The sequence below is a fragment of the Dermacentor albipictus genome, chromosome 5 (genome assembly GCF_038994185.2).
Source record: "Dermacentor albipictus isolate Rhodes 1998 colony chromosome 5, USDA_Dalb.pri_finalv2, whole genome shotgun sequence".
Taxonomy (NCBI): domain Eukaryota; kingdom Metazoa; phylum Arthropoda; class Arachnida; order Ixodida; family Ixodidae; genus Dermacentor; species Dermacentor albipictus.
The window spans coordinates 113888830-113902900 of NC_091825.1; the positions used below are offsets into that span (position 1 = coordinate 113888830).

General features: G+C 49.0%; 1 protein-coding gene across 1 annotated transcript; it reads left to right on the forward strand.

Moving 5' to 3' along the window:
• The first annotated feature begins 7523 nt into the window (after positions 1 to 7523).
• On the forward strand, positions 7524 to 14071 carry LOC135920522 (CAP-Gly domain-containing linker protein 1-like). The gene is made up of 2 exons (XM_065454817.2): positions 7524 to 7918; positions 11873 to 14071. Exons 1-2 carry the CDS (start codon positions 7694 to 7696, stop codon positions 13952 to 13954), a joined length of 2307 nt encoding a protein of 768 aa, XP_065310889.2. The 5' UTR covers positions 7524 to 7693; the 3' UTR covers positions 13955 to 14071.

The window sequence follows — 14071 nt, forward strand, 5'->3', positions numbered from 1 at the left end:
AGAAGGAGCTGATCTTTAATGGTGCAAGCGATGTCATGTAGAAGCCATTCAGTGATACCATAGTTGCGCTGCGGGCACGCCGGTGCGCCGAAATGTAATCTGAATACCAAAACAAGGCCCCTCTTGCAGCGACGTCCGCGCCGTATACCTGCATGCCCGTGAAGCTGCGGATTTAGATAGCGCGTAGCTCTAGTAAAAACGTTTTATTGACGAACAAGGACTACATTGCATTCTAAAGAAACGAGAAGTAACCTACCGCAATAAGACGGCTGCAACGCGCATGTAAGTATTTTACAATCCGTGAAGTCACGCTGACGTACAGGAACGCGGCTTCAAGCGCGAAGTGTGAGAAACGTTCATTGCTAGTAATGAACATCTTGCGGCCAACTAAATGCAATATATATGTTCTTGAAAAAAATAGTCAAATCTGAAAAGATTCAGTGTTGCTTTTTACTGCGCAGTGCAAGCCACCAGAGAAGGGTCGACATATCGCTATTTCGAAAGGCATGCAGACGAATCAAGGCATGCAGACGAATCGCGCCTTTATTCGCACGAAATCTGAACAAGACAGCGCGTTAAAAGAATATATATAAAGACAGTAAAACGCAACGTAAAATCATGTTAAAACCGACGAAATCGGGTTGCACAGTGTTCATAACATATCCTTCAAGAACACTTAAATTAGACCACCATAACGAGCAGGAATAAGAACGTTACTTGAACATAAATCATTAAAACGTTAAAAAGTGAACCAGGTTAGGCGGAACAACAGTTCACACAATGCAGCCAGAACGCGAAGAATGCTGCCGGGCAGGACCCACGGACTGCTGCTGCAATTCGGAAGGCAGGTCCAACGCGTCCGGCGACGTTCCGAACAGCGCTTGACCGACATCGCCATCGCCGTCACCATCTCGTCGCTGCGTCGACGTGGCCGCGGTCCCGGCGTCCATGCTTCCGGCGGCGACGTCTACGAGCTCTCGGGGTCGCGTCGCTCGCGCTGACGACGTCTTGCGGCGGGCCCCCGTCGTGCCCCGTTGCGAAGGCGACGTCACGACCTCCTCGCGCCGCATCGGGTCGCGCCTCGACTTCCACGCCGCGAACGCGCGCCAGTGGACGCGCACCGCGAAAGACGACCAGCCCACCCAGGCCGCGACCACGAGGACGGCCAGCGCGACAAGGCCCGCCGCCTCCGCGACGTCGCCGCGCAGCGCCCGCTTCGAAGCGCCGCGCACGCATAGCAGGCAGCTCAGCGCGGCGACCGGAGTCAGGAGGGCGAACAGGAGCAGGTCGCTCAGCAACGCCCTCTGCGTCTGCGGCTCGCCGAACAGGACCCAGCGGTAGAAGAGCCGGGCAGAACCCGACTCAACAGCGCCGGTCCGGAAGCGATGTTGACATACCTCGCAGAGTTCTTCCGCGTTCGCGGCGTTCGCCCGACGCTCCAGACACGAGGCGTGTCTGAGGCCAACGGCGCCCGAGCACTTGCAGAGAGAGACGAGCGGTTCCTCTCGGTCCCCTTCGCGGCAGATGCGGCAGGCGGGTCTGCCGCTCGAAGCGGTAACGTCGGAGTCGCCGGCAGGAGTAGTGTCGGGCGGGCTGCCGCCTCGCGCCTGGTCTGCTTCGAGGTCGCCTGCCGACGGCGCGGAGGCGGCGGCTTCTTGCGGCTTTGCCGGATAAAACGGGAAGTCTTCCGGTGGCGCTACCGCCCTTTCGTGTCGTCCCTCGTTTTCGAGCTCGGTGCTCGAGTCGACGAAGGCGAGGTAACCCTTGGGTGTCCACGACGGCGAGGGCTCGATGTCCGAGGACGGATCGTACCGAGACCCGCGAGACCTCGGAGATGAATTCGAAGGTGACGAAGCCAACGAAGAAGGATAGCGGCAGTTGTGTCCCTCGGTGACTATAGGGGACTCGTCGTCGACCTCCTCCTCTTCCCGGGGGCTCGGTCTCTTATGCGTGAGACTCCGCGTTATCCGGACGGTTATGTCGCGAAGGCGTCGATGGTGGGCTGCCGCCCCGAAGGGTTTGGGAATCGCGCGCGCTTCCGTCGGTGTGCCGTTCGAGAGCGTCTTGTAGCGATCGCGAGGCATAACGCGGCGCCTTTGTCTGCGCGCAGACAGACGAAGTGTCTGTGTACGGGGAATGTGGGAGCCGTCAGATTGTCGCAAAGATCTGCAGCTCTTCGCAATATATGCCATCCCATAGCTGCAGCGATATGAATGTTGTCACGTGAGTGCGGCATACGCCCCAGTAACAATTGCGCGTGGAAGGACGCTTTCGGCATGCTGGAGCAGATATGGAATTCCTCTTCCCCTTTTCTTTTCACTCTTTCATGTGTATTTCCTCGCAGCAACTATCACTTCCCGCTGCAAAGCACCGGCACTCGCCCTATGCGTTTGTGTGTTTTGCGTTATCTGTGCGCTACGTTGCACTAAAGTCACGCACGATACAGGCGCATAACGTCACTAGAGGTTCAAAATCGTCCATTGCGCGCTCTGCCATACTACCCGTTGACAGGTAGACTGGTACTAACACTACACATTTCAGGCGTTTCCCGCCACAATTTTTTTCCAAACACCGGCAAAAAGGACACTTGCTCTCTGACCGGTCGCGCGGGCCACGGATTCGTAAACGAACCGCGAAAAGAAGGCGAAATGTCACGTAACTTGAACCGTGCAGCTAGCAATTGGAATATTATGCGGGAAACTCTGAATGCGAGTTAGACCAGCAACTGCGATAGCCGATATTGTACAAAGCAGTTTCATTGCGATGAAGACAGAGACAAGACGTTTCAGATGCCGGAGCAGAGATCCATTATCATTTTTTTTCTGAGGTCACCCTTACTCACTTCGAAAAGGCACTTTTCGCCCGCGCTTCATGACTAACCGTCAAAAGGATGAGGAGGAATAAACTTTATTAGTAGAAATGAGCCGACGGTAAAATCGTCCGAGGTGGGCGGCGTCCCTATTCCAGGATGCCGTGGGCCTGAGCCGATAGCTTGGCCCTGCTCACCAGGCGATGCTGGTCTTCAGGGCTCGAGCTTGTCAGCTGGGCTTCCCACTGCTCGACGGTTGGTCCGGTGATGGGCGGTGTCGATGGGTTTTGTTGACATTCCCATACCATGTGGTAGAGGGTATCGGGCGCAGAGCAGAAGGCGCATTTGTGAGCATAGCTCGTGGGATACATGGCGTGTAGCAGGGTGCCGTGCGGGAATGTGCCGGTCTGTAGTCTTCGGAAGATCACCGCCTCTGCTCTTGTCAGCTTGGGATGCGGGGGTGGATAGATCCTCCTACCCAGTCTGTAGTGGCTCAGGATATCGGCGTATCTTTTCGGGACGCTATCTTGTTGGTCTACCGGTGCTCGTGAACCCGGTAGGATAGCCCGGAGAATGTGATCTCGGGCAGCGGCATTAGCCGCTACATTACCCGCCAGGGACTCGTGTCCCGGGGCCCAGACAATGTACAGTTCTGGAAAATTGTCTCGTTTTTCGAGGATGCTCAGGGCTTGTTTGGAAATGCGGCCCTTTTGGTAATTTCTACATGCTGTTTGTGAGTCGGTGATGATTGTGATTTGATCTTCCTCTCGCTGGCCCGTAGTGGCCGCCAGGGCTATCGCCGTTTCTTCCGCGCAGTCGATGTCCGGAGTGCTTACCGAGGCCGCTGCTACATCTTGTTCTTGGCCGTCGATCACGCTGATAGCGTGGGCCGCTCTGTTCTTGTACTTTGCCGCGTCGGTGTGTCGGACTTCTTGTTTTGGTAGAAGTCCGATACACCGGAGGCGAGCGAGAGTGAAAGCTCTACGTAAAACCGTCAAAAAAAAAAAAACCCTAATCGACATAAAATATTGCCCAAAATCAAAGCCTTTTGTGTTGGCTTCACTGCAAGCTTACTCTACGTGCCGTGCTGCCACCTTTCAGTATCTGGGCCGTCTTCGAAGTTCATCAGTCGGCGGGCCAGGTGTCGCCTTCATCGTTATACGAAACAAAACGACCATGTTAGGAGACGTCCAGAAGGCATGAAATGAACGATGTGATAGCCCGTCAGCTCGTCGGCTGGCCACAACGTTTTGAACATGAACTAAGCTGTAGCGCTTCAAGTCTTCCCGAATTCCTTCTTCCTTTTAGATAATGCCTAATATGTACCAGTAGGTGAACCGTATTATCGATTTCAAACTTGCTGATGAAACGACTACGAATGTGACCTGCCGTGGTGGCGTAGTGGCTACCGCTTTGCGTGTTCCGAGTGCGCGATATCAAATCCTGGCCGCGGCGGCCGCATTTCGGTTGGGGCGAAATGCAACAAGGCCCGTGTATGGTGCATTGGGTGCAAGTTAAAGAACCACAGGCGGTCGAAATTGATCCGGAGTGACCAACTACGGCGTGCCGCATAATCATATCGTGGTTTTGGCACGTAACTAACTCCAGAAATTTTTATACTTTTTTTTATTTACTACGGACGTCAAAGTTACGTCAAGTTACTAATTACGTTTTAACTAATTACTTCATAGCACATATTGCAATTTAAAAATTCTAGCCTGGGAGTTCGCAAGGCGGATCCACTTGGAACGAATTCTCAGGGTGACATCAGTTTCGAGATATTAATTCCCGAACTTTGTGTAGAAATGCACTGGCGTTCTAGTTACTTTAGTGATTCAATGGTAAAACGATGTCTTGTGAAGAAATTAAGTGGAACGATAGTGCATTTTTACCGAAAGTTTGACGGCGCATATCGCATAAATGGTTTCATCCACACAATTATTTTCAAGTGGATATATGCCTTGCAGCGTAACCCGCTGAAATTAGTAAATTACAATGTGCCATAAGGTAATCAGTTAAAAGCCTAACTAGTGATCTTTTTTAAGTCGTCGATTATGCGTTTCAATTTTGTATGCAAGTAATGTCCGCCTCTTGGAGTATACCAGTTTATCGACTATAGAATTGTACTATTTGCCACAGGAAATTGAAAAATTGACTCGCCATTCCGACCCTGCAAAAATGGATGGCCAGCGAAGTTAGAAAACCACTGATATGCCGTCGATGGGGTTATGAAACGTTCTATTATTCTGCCTAGTCTTAGCACGACACCATTGTTGAGCATTACGAATTTGCACTCTTCGTCGCTCATCCTATTCACGCTGCTCTTCGGGAGTCTTAACTTTGCGTGTCCACCCATAGCGGTCTTGCAATGAACTGAACAAGTTGCTAGGCAGGCAGTGGCGTAGCTAGGCCGTCTGGCACCCGGGGCCCATAGGTCTTTTGTCACCCCTCTCCCCGGGCGTAGCCGGCGGAAAGAGGGGTGTCTTCAGACGTATATGACACCCCCCCCCCCTTCACTGGCCCCTTGCACCCGGGGCCCACGGCCCCCCGGCCCCCCCCCCCCCCCCCCCCTGTTGCTACGCCACTGTAGGCAGGTATCCCTTCTATATATTAAGTTTGGTGACGTCACTCACTGATTCGCATGCTGCTGTTGCCCCTTTCTCACCGGAGCAGCTTATGCGAGCGTAATCTTTACCGGCAAACACACGCGGGGAGAAGGAACGCGTCTCGCGTTGTTCACAGCCGCCTTATCATCCATCATGCGGTTTAGAGCAAAACGAGAACGAGGTGAACGCAGGGGCCAACGTTTCGACAAGTGGACTTGTTCTTCAAGGCCAAAACGAGAACAAGGTAAAAGCAGGACCCAACGTTTCGACAAGTGGACTTTTCTTCAAGGGCCTTGAATAAAAGTTCACTTGTTGAAACGTTGGCTCCTGCTTTCACCTTGTTCTCGTTTTGCTGATCGTCTTGAATTTCCATCTGCCGACTTCCCCCTCTTTTCCCTGGATCATGCGGTTTTGACGCTTTTGTGCTTTTCTTCATTGAAACGAATACTGAGCTGTGTTGTATGCCTAATTTCAAAGGAGATGTGCACTTTCTTTTTCGTTTTTTTTGCTGACGGACACGAAACATTACGACCAATGAGAGAAGCTAACAGCATCGTTGTTTAAAAAGAAAAGAAAAAAGTGTTCGCTGAAACACCCTGTATATAGCCAGTATAGCGACGAGCTGACAAAACGGGCGCTGCCGAACTTTGCATGCATATTTGAAAATAACATACAGGTGCAATCTATAGACCCGTTGCGCCAATTTACCACGCTTCTGACAGAGCGAAAGATGCGCTCATCGCGCGCATGGGCTACTACAAGCGCGCGGACGAACTGGCCCAAAGAAAGTGAGCACAGGCCTTATTGCAAACGTGTGTTTTGCTTAAGGCACCGGAAAACATGAACAAATCTCACTTGATGACCGCGAACGCTCGTTGTCACAACGCAGGAGGGCTGAAGAACGCTAAAGGGACAGCAGTACTCTTCTGCTACATCTCTATTCAACGCTTCTCCGAAACTTGGGATCACGCGACCCCCAGCACTAAGCGCGCGGAAATACAGCGCACATGCAGCCACCAGCCATCTCGGCTCGAGCCAGATCATTGCACCCGCCGGAGATTACCTACAAGACAGTAAAGAGGCAGTCATGCGCAGCCACGATCGGGCGCGCTGCAAATAAATTATAACCAGCACTAACGTTCTGTTTGCGCTTTTGGTTGAGTGACCGACAGTGCAGCATGCGAGGCCTGCGGCACCGAATGTCGACCCCCTGCTGTGTCACTGCCCACGATATGTCCCAGAAAAACAGGAACTTGCTAATGCTCTCCAAAAACTGGACAATCGGCCACTTTCTGCGCAGGTGCTGCTGGAACACCGCCCCCGTCGCTCGTCGGCACACAAAGCGGTGAAGGCACTTTTGTGCTTCTTGAGAACGACGGGCTTGTGAGAACGTCTGTGACTATTAGTGTAGTTACTAGCAGACCACACGCGTCAGCGACCTCAACTAATTTCCTTCCCTCCTCTCTCCCTGTCATCCTTGTTATCCTCTTTCCCATTCCCCCGGTGTAGGGTCAACAAGTTCTCTAGAGGGTGTTGGTAGGGTAGCCAACTGGACGTTATTCTAGTTAACCTCCCTGCCTTCTGCTTTTATCCTTCCTTCCTTGGTTGAAGGCGTTTTATCACTCGCGAATAACAGTTCATCCAGAAAGCGAGAACATCGCTGCTGTGCGCAGCACGGCGTCTGCTATGGGAAGAGGAATTCCAGAAGGCGCGCAATGGCGGCCGCGGTCACGCGTTCAAAGATGGCAGCACCCATGCAGCAAAAGCTCGTTCTACATTACTGCTGCTTTGGACCAAGAGGACCCGTTTAGCGAGTCCAGATTTATCGCGTCGCATTTAGAGACGTACGCGATTTGGTCGCGTCCCAGCCACGGCAGCGCTGGAACGCGAACAGTGTACTCCCGTTCAGTGTGCATAAAGTAGCCGTTATAGGAATGTGAAGGACGCATAGGCAGCGCCTCGATCGACAACGAAACAACTTATGGCTTCAGTATTCTTACACACTATAATCTTCCTCACTCTCTTTCTCGTAGTTCTAGCGCACGCTTCTTGGCCGGTCCCCCCGCTGCGGGTATGTGGGGGGGGATCATCATCAACGGCATCTCGCGCGCTACAACAGCGTGCCGGCCGCAGCTTACAGCCGAGTAGCGCACGGCACCACCCGGCCGCTCGCGCCCTCGCAGGAACGTTGGCTCGACGTGGAGCGGGAGCGCCGACCGCCACGCTGACCACGCGCAAGGTGGGCCAACGACCCCGCTACGCCTGGTCGGAGCCGTCCATGGCCAGCCTGTCCGAGAAGCGGCTGCTGGTCGGCTTCGACGACCTGGGCATCCCCGACTGGACGCAGGTCGAGTTCCTCACCTTCTCGCGGGAGATCCGGCTCTGCTCGCTGTGTGGCGTCGTCTCGGCCACCACGGCCACCATCGCCTGCCAGCATGTCCTCTGCAGCTTCTGCTTCCGCGACCAGGGAGAGGGGCCGAGCATCGTCTGCCCCATTGACAAGGTGCGTGTAGCGCGCGCGCTCTCAAAAATGTATTAAATGCCTCAGCATTAGGAGTGTCAAAGTGGAACCAAGTGCGCGTGTGTGTGAAGCCGGTCACGTGGTAGAAGTACTCGTACAGTACATACGCGTATGTAGTACAACTGATGGTCGTCTGCTCCGGATCACCGTCAGTTGCACTTCGCTCCTCGAAGAGGCAGGACGTGTATCGAGTGAGCTCCTGGACACTTTGCAATGCGGTGAACGCGGCTTAAATCATGGATACGGGGCCTCAAAGAGGTGCGACGTAATGCTGACGCATTTCTCTCGCGTTTATCGCTAAATCGCCACTTAATTCTTTTGTGTGCGCGTCGCTCCTTGGGTGCAATCGTTTGTAAAGAACGCTTCGCCTCGTTCACGCCTGCGAATAAAGCACGGCGTATGTTCCGCCAGCTGGCGTTTCTGGACTTACTTGCTCCAATGGTGTTTGGAGCTTCACTGCCGACACATTATGAAGCCTTTTATTTTTTTCAGCAAAGACGTTAATCCGAGTAAAAGCACTGAAAAACGTAATGTGCCGGTTTTCCGAAAACGCTATATCACTAACGAAGTTTCTATTTTAACTAAATTTTAGGAGTGTTAGGGGTGATATGCAGACCAACCTCGAAGTGTGTACACTCTTCTTTCAGTTTTTACGCGCTAACAAGGCATGTGACTGCTCTCTTTCGGTGAACTATGCGGGATGCGGTGTTTATATTTCGTTGAATTAGGAATCGCATTGTGACAAACGATGTTTAATTTGTGTAGCCTAATTACAGTCGTTGTGGAAAGTTACTAATTCAAGAGTTCTCGAGTGGCATACCACGGTTATTCACAATGTTTACCAGAGTTCTAAAACAATTGTGCAAGACGCTAACTTTGAATTCAGTGAAAATAAATGTTAAGTTTAATGTGTGGCAAACCTACATTACTGGCTTAATTAGAAGCGTTGCAGTCAATTACTGAACCCTTTTTTTTTTGTTTCACGAGTCATGAAGGGTTCGTAGTTGGTTTCTCCGGTGAACTAAACAAGGCATCTTGTTTATAATTTGTGAACATAAGGGGAAAGTTATGGATAGCCAAAGTTGAAAGTATGTGCATTAACTGTGGCCTTTGCAATAAATTACATACGCAAGTATTACAGAGCGTTATGAGCATATTTGAAGAGTGGTGCAAGATTTAGCCGACCTGCTGCCCTGACATAATTACGAATGCCATCGAGATGAAATTTAGCGAACTCTGAGAGAGCAATATGACAAATTTGTGTGCGAAATTAAATGCATGTGGATAAAACGTAGCTTCTGTAAAAATTTCTTTATAAGTGCTCGATAGCGTTATGTGGCCATTCAGTGCTATGTTTCTCAAGTGTCCCAAGGGTACTCTATGTTGCACAAATTTTATATTTGACAAAATTAGGGGCCATCACTTGTGGGTTTTGCGTAGACAAAATTCAAAGCTTCAGGGGTAACTACAGCCAGTGCAATAAATTACGTATTTGGGAGCTCCTAAGTCAACCTCTCTACGCAAAATGTATCACGCTGCCATGACATCTACTAAATACCACCAAGATCAAATCTAGCAAAAATGGAGGGAAATATATAGCAAATCTCTGCATGCAGTCACATGCGTGTAGTTAATGCTGCCTTTGCAAAAAAAAAAAGGGCATTTGAAAGTCTCTTACTGCTCTCATCCGCAATGTTTTCTCGAGCGTAAACAGCTGTACAAGACACAAATTTCAAATTTAGTTACCATAGAGGAAATGGCAAGTTTAATGTGCTACGAAAATTTCACGTTCCTGGCTGAACCCTGTAATGCACAATGTGTTATATATGCAGAGTTTAATTGATGCTAAGAAATTCTGACTGAAATGGCGACACTTCAATCGAAACACTGTTTCATTATTGACATGCCGGAGTAAAGTTATAGCTGTGAATAGCTAAGCGAACCAATCACTAGTTAATTCAGTAAATAAGCTATAATTGAAAAAAAAAATATTCTAATAATGTGAGCTTGATCCATAGCCAGAAATAGATGTCAGCGATTTGTTCCAATCTTCTTCAATGTGGAACTGTGTAGTTTAGCCATTACAGGGTTAATTACAAGTGTTGCAAATATTTGCGAATGCTCCTTCATTCCCTAAACGTGTGTCATACACAAGGTTCACGGTTGACTTCTCCAACGTTCTCGGTGAAAGGCACTGTGTTTGTATTTGGTGAAATTAAGGGCACATTATGAGTAATGTGTAGGTCTGTGGGTTTAATTGCAGCCTCTGCAATAAATTACATATGCAAGTGCTTTGAAGCGTTATCAGCGGTGCAAAATCGAACACGTTGCCCTGGCGTAACTACAAATGACACCAAGATAAAATTTAGCAAGATGGGACTGACCAGTATGACAAATTTGTGAGCAAAGTTGAATGCTGGAGGATCAAATACAGCTTTTGTGAAAAAAATTCTTATGCAAGCGTTAGAGCCAAGCGGCCGTTATCGCCTACATACGCTCCCCAATGTCGCAAGATAACTCTGCGTTGACCAACTTTATATTCAGTAGATATGGAGGCCATGTTAAGCGCAATGCGGCACAAAATTTTAACGTTTCTGGTCCAATTGAGAAATAATTGTTCAACTCTCGATTGCTTTCCGATTTTCCATCTGTTATATGCTCTTCTTTTGGCTTCATCGATGAACTAAGTGAGGCACCTTGTTTACGTTTGGTGACTGTAAGAATCAGGTAATGGGTGACGTTCACAAAATTTGAAGTGTGGGAGTTATTGTAAGATTCGTAACATCGCAACACAAGACTCGGACAATAGGAAGGTAAAAACGACGACACGGCACTGGTCGTTTTTACTTCCTTTTGTCCGTGTTCTATGTTGCGATGTTACGAACCTTACAATGAATACTAACCAACTGGCACAATCTGCCGTCTTGGCGTGCGAGTCAGTTGCGCCCTTCGCAATAAACCATATGTATGGAGGCACTCCGGAGTGTTAACGAGCGTGTCTTACCATTGGTGCAGAGCTTAGCTTGTTGCCCTGGCAGAACTAGATGCTACAGAGATCAAATTTAGCGAAAATGGGAGGAACGCTATGACAAATCTATGTGCAAAGTTAGATGTGCATTAATGAACTGCAGACATTGAAAAAATATTAATTATCAAATGCTCGAAATTGTCTCTCAGCCATTTCCAACCATGCTTGCCAATGTACCAAGACAACGCTACGTAGGGGGTTATTTTAAGTGCATTGCACGGTGAAATTTTAACGTTCCTAGTCTATAATTAGAACTGTTTACAAGCAATTACTGAACCCTCACTTTTGTCTCTAACTTTACAAGTTGAACGAGGTTCATAGTAGGTTTCTCCGGTGAATTAAACAAGGCACATTGTTTATATTTGTTTAAAATTAGGTGCACGTTAATTACGAGTAATATGCAGGCAAAGTTTAAAGTGTGCGACTAATTACAGTATTAGCAGTAAGTTATGTATGCGTGTCATTGATGCTTAATTGAAGGGCTCTGACATTCCATACTTGTAAACTGACCAAGACGCAGTAACAGAAGGCCCCGAGTGTTAACCACCTGCCACTTCTAAAGAACCACCGAAATCTCAACACTTGCACATTTTTGTCTCCATTCTTTCGATGTGCAAGCAGAAAATGCAGCATTCCCCCATTCAAAGAGAATGGGTTTTTACTGCTATATGCTATGATGGCCACCTGTAGCACCGTACGTCCTTACTACGGCCCTTAGCGTGGTGTTATTGCAATGTCAAGGTCTGAAAGAGGCCTTGGCGCAGTCATTTGTTGATATATATTGTGAGTGCCAAGTGAACTACTCACTTACCTTGGTCACGTCAGTGTTGTAGTCCATTGTGTGGGTTCTCCACGCAACGATGGGGATGCAGATCTGATGCATGCCAACTGCGCTTTCTTGGGCCCAGGTGGAGACCCCTACCAGCAAGGCCAAGTTTGAAAGGAACAACACGGAGCTGCTTCTGTCGCTTCGTGTGGCGTGCGTGAACCGCCGCAACGGGTGTCGGCTCCTGGACACGTTGCGGGGCATGAAGGATCACCTCAAGCAGTGCGAGTTCCAGGCCGTCCAATGCCAGATGTGTGGCAAGAAGATTAAGCTTCACGAGGTGCCCGGCCATGCGCGCAAGGACTGTTCACGCATTCCAAAGTCTGACAACAGCAAGCGGGCCACCGCTGTGCCAGCCGCCCAGCTGGCAGGAGGCCCGATGCGTGCAGCGCCACCAAAATGCGCCGGCGAGCAGACGATGAACATGGGAGCGATGCAGGGCCCGCCAGTGAAGACTGTGCCATCTCAGGTCATGCAGCCTCAAACAATGCCGGCACAAATGGTCATGCAACCGATGGCGATGACACCGCAGGCGATGATGACTCAGCACCTCCAGGCGCCACCTGTCGTCATGCAACAAGCCCCGTGGCTCGATGAAGTCACCATGATGCAGCAGAAGGTGAATAAGGTGCATGAAGATGTGCGCAAGATGGCCACCAGGATGCAGGCACTCAAGGACGAGACTGCCAGAGAGCTAGACATCTTCAAGAAGGAGTTGCAGAAGATGAAAAATGAGAAAGGAGATTACAGCGTCATAGTCAATGGCATTTCTGGCTTGCGCAGCCAGATGAAGGACAACATGGCAGACGTGACTGAAGAATTTGACGCCATTAAGGAAGACATGAGGGTTTATGGAGCTAGTATTGAAGACTTAGGAGCACTGAAGGACACCATGGACTTGAGGATTGCAGATGTTGTCAAGAATGTGGAATCACTAAAGGGCAGTGTGGAGGCCTATGCAAAACTGGGTACTATGGTGGCAGAGATGAAAAGCTCCATTGCTGCCATTCAGGACATGAAGCATGTGATGGAATTTGTCAATGACTTTGAACAGACCTTACTTGGAGACATTTCGGGAAGCTCTGGTGACAAGAAGAAAGCATTTACTCAACAGGTTGAGATGCTGAAAAAGTGTGTGGAAGTAATTGATGAACTAAAGTGTACAGTCAAGCACAAGGATATGGAGCAAGTTGTCAATGAACTGAGGACCATCAAGGATGATCTCGGAAAGTACAGTACACTTCATGACAGGGTTGAAGGAATATCATCAGACTTAACTGGATTGAAGGCAGAAGTGAAGGATGCTGGTGACTTCGCCAGGAGCGATTCTGCAATAATTCAGGAATATCGCGCCGAGCTTGAAGGGTACAGAGCAGAGATCAAACTGATACAAGAAAAAGTGCATAAAATTGATAGTGACATTGATTACCTGAAGAGCAATTCAGACGACACAAAGGATAAAGTTGGATTTGATGAAGTAGTCACTGAAGTGTCAAACATAAAGACAAAACTTGAAGACTTTGATGTCCTGGAAGAATCACTCCAAGAAACAAAGGACGCATTGCTGCGTATTGATGTTCTGTCAGAAGAGCTTAACAAAATCCGTGAGAAGACTGATAAACTTGAACAAAGCGAAATAGTGAGCAACGACACAACCAAGAAACTGGAAGAAGCAGCAACCCAGCTGTCTTCTCTGCAGACAGTAAATGACAGTATTCAGAGATTGCAAACCAGCTTGCAGACACTAAACAAACGCTTTATTAAGAAGACTGAAGAGCTGCAGGCAAGCATCGGAGCAACTGTGTCAGAAAAGCTCGAAGCTTCCGAAAAATTCAAGGAACTGGCAGAATTAAAAGCCTCTCTTGCTGAGATAAAGAAGGATGTCCAGCTGTTAAATAACTTGAAAGGCTCATTGCCTGCCAAGAACACTGCTAAGCAAGAAGGCCTCACAGATGTAGTTAAAGACTTGAAGACCCTCAAGACCAGTATGCAGACAATGCAAGAATCATCTGCGTCAATGCGTGAAAAGGCAAAGCGCTATGAAGAACTGCGAAAGTCGGTTGATGTCATCAAAGAAAACATGAAGGATTATGAGGAGTTCAAGAAGAATTTTGCCAGCTTAAGGAAGACTGTAGAAGAAAAACTGAAGAGCACTGAAAACTGAGCGTTCCACATAGCGTTCTATTTATGTGGTGCCCGTGTGCACAATGAGTTAATTTTTGTGCACTGTAACTATAAGTACAGGCTTAACATGAAGAAATAAAGGCTTGCTCACAACAAA

Coding starts and splice junctions, on each gene's coding strand:
- LOC135920522 (XM_065454817.2), top strand. CDS start 7,694: ATGGCCAGCCTGTCCGAGAAGCGGCTGCTGGTCGGCTTCGACGACCTG. Junction 7,919..11,872: donor TCGTCTGCCCCATTGACAAG/GTGCGTGTAGCG, acceptor TCTTGGGCCCAG/GTGGAGACCCCTACCAGCAA.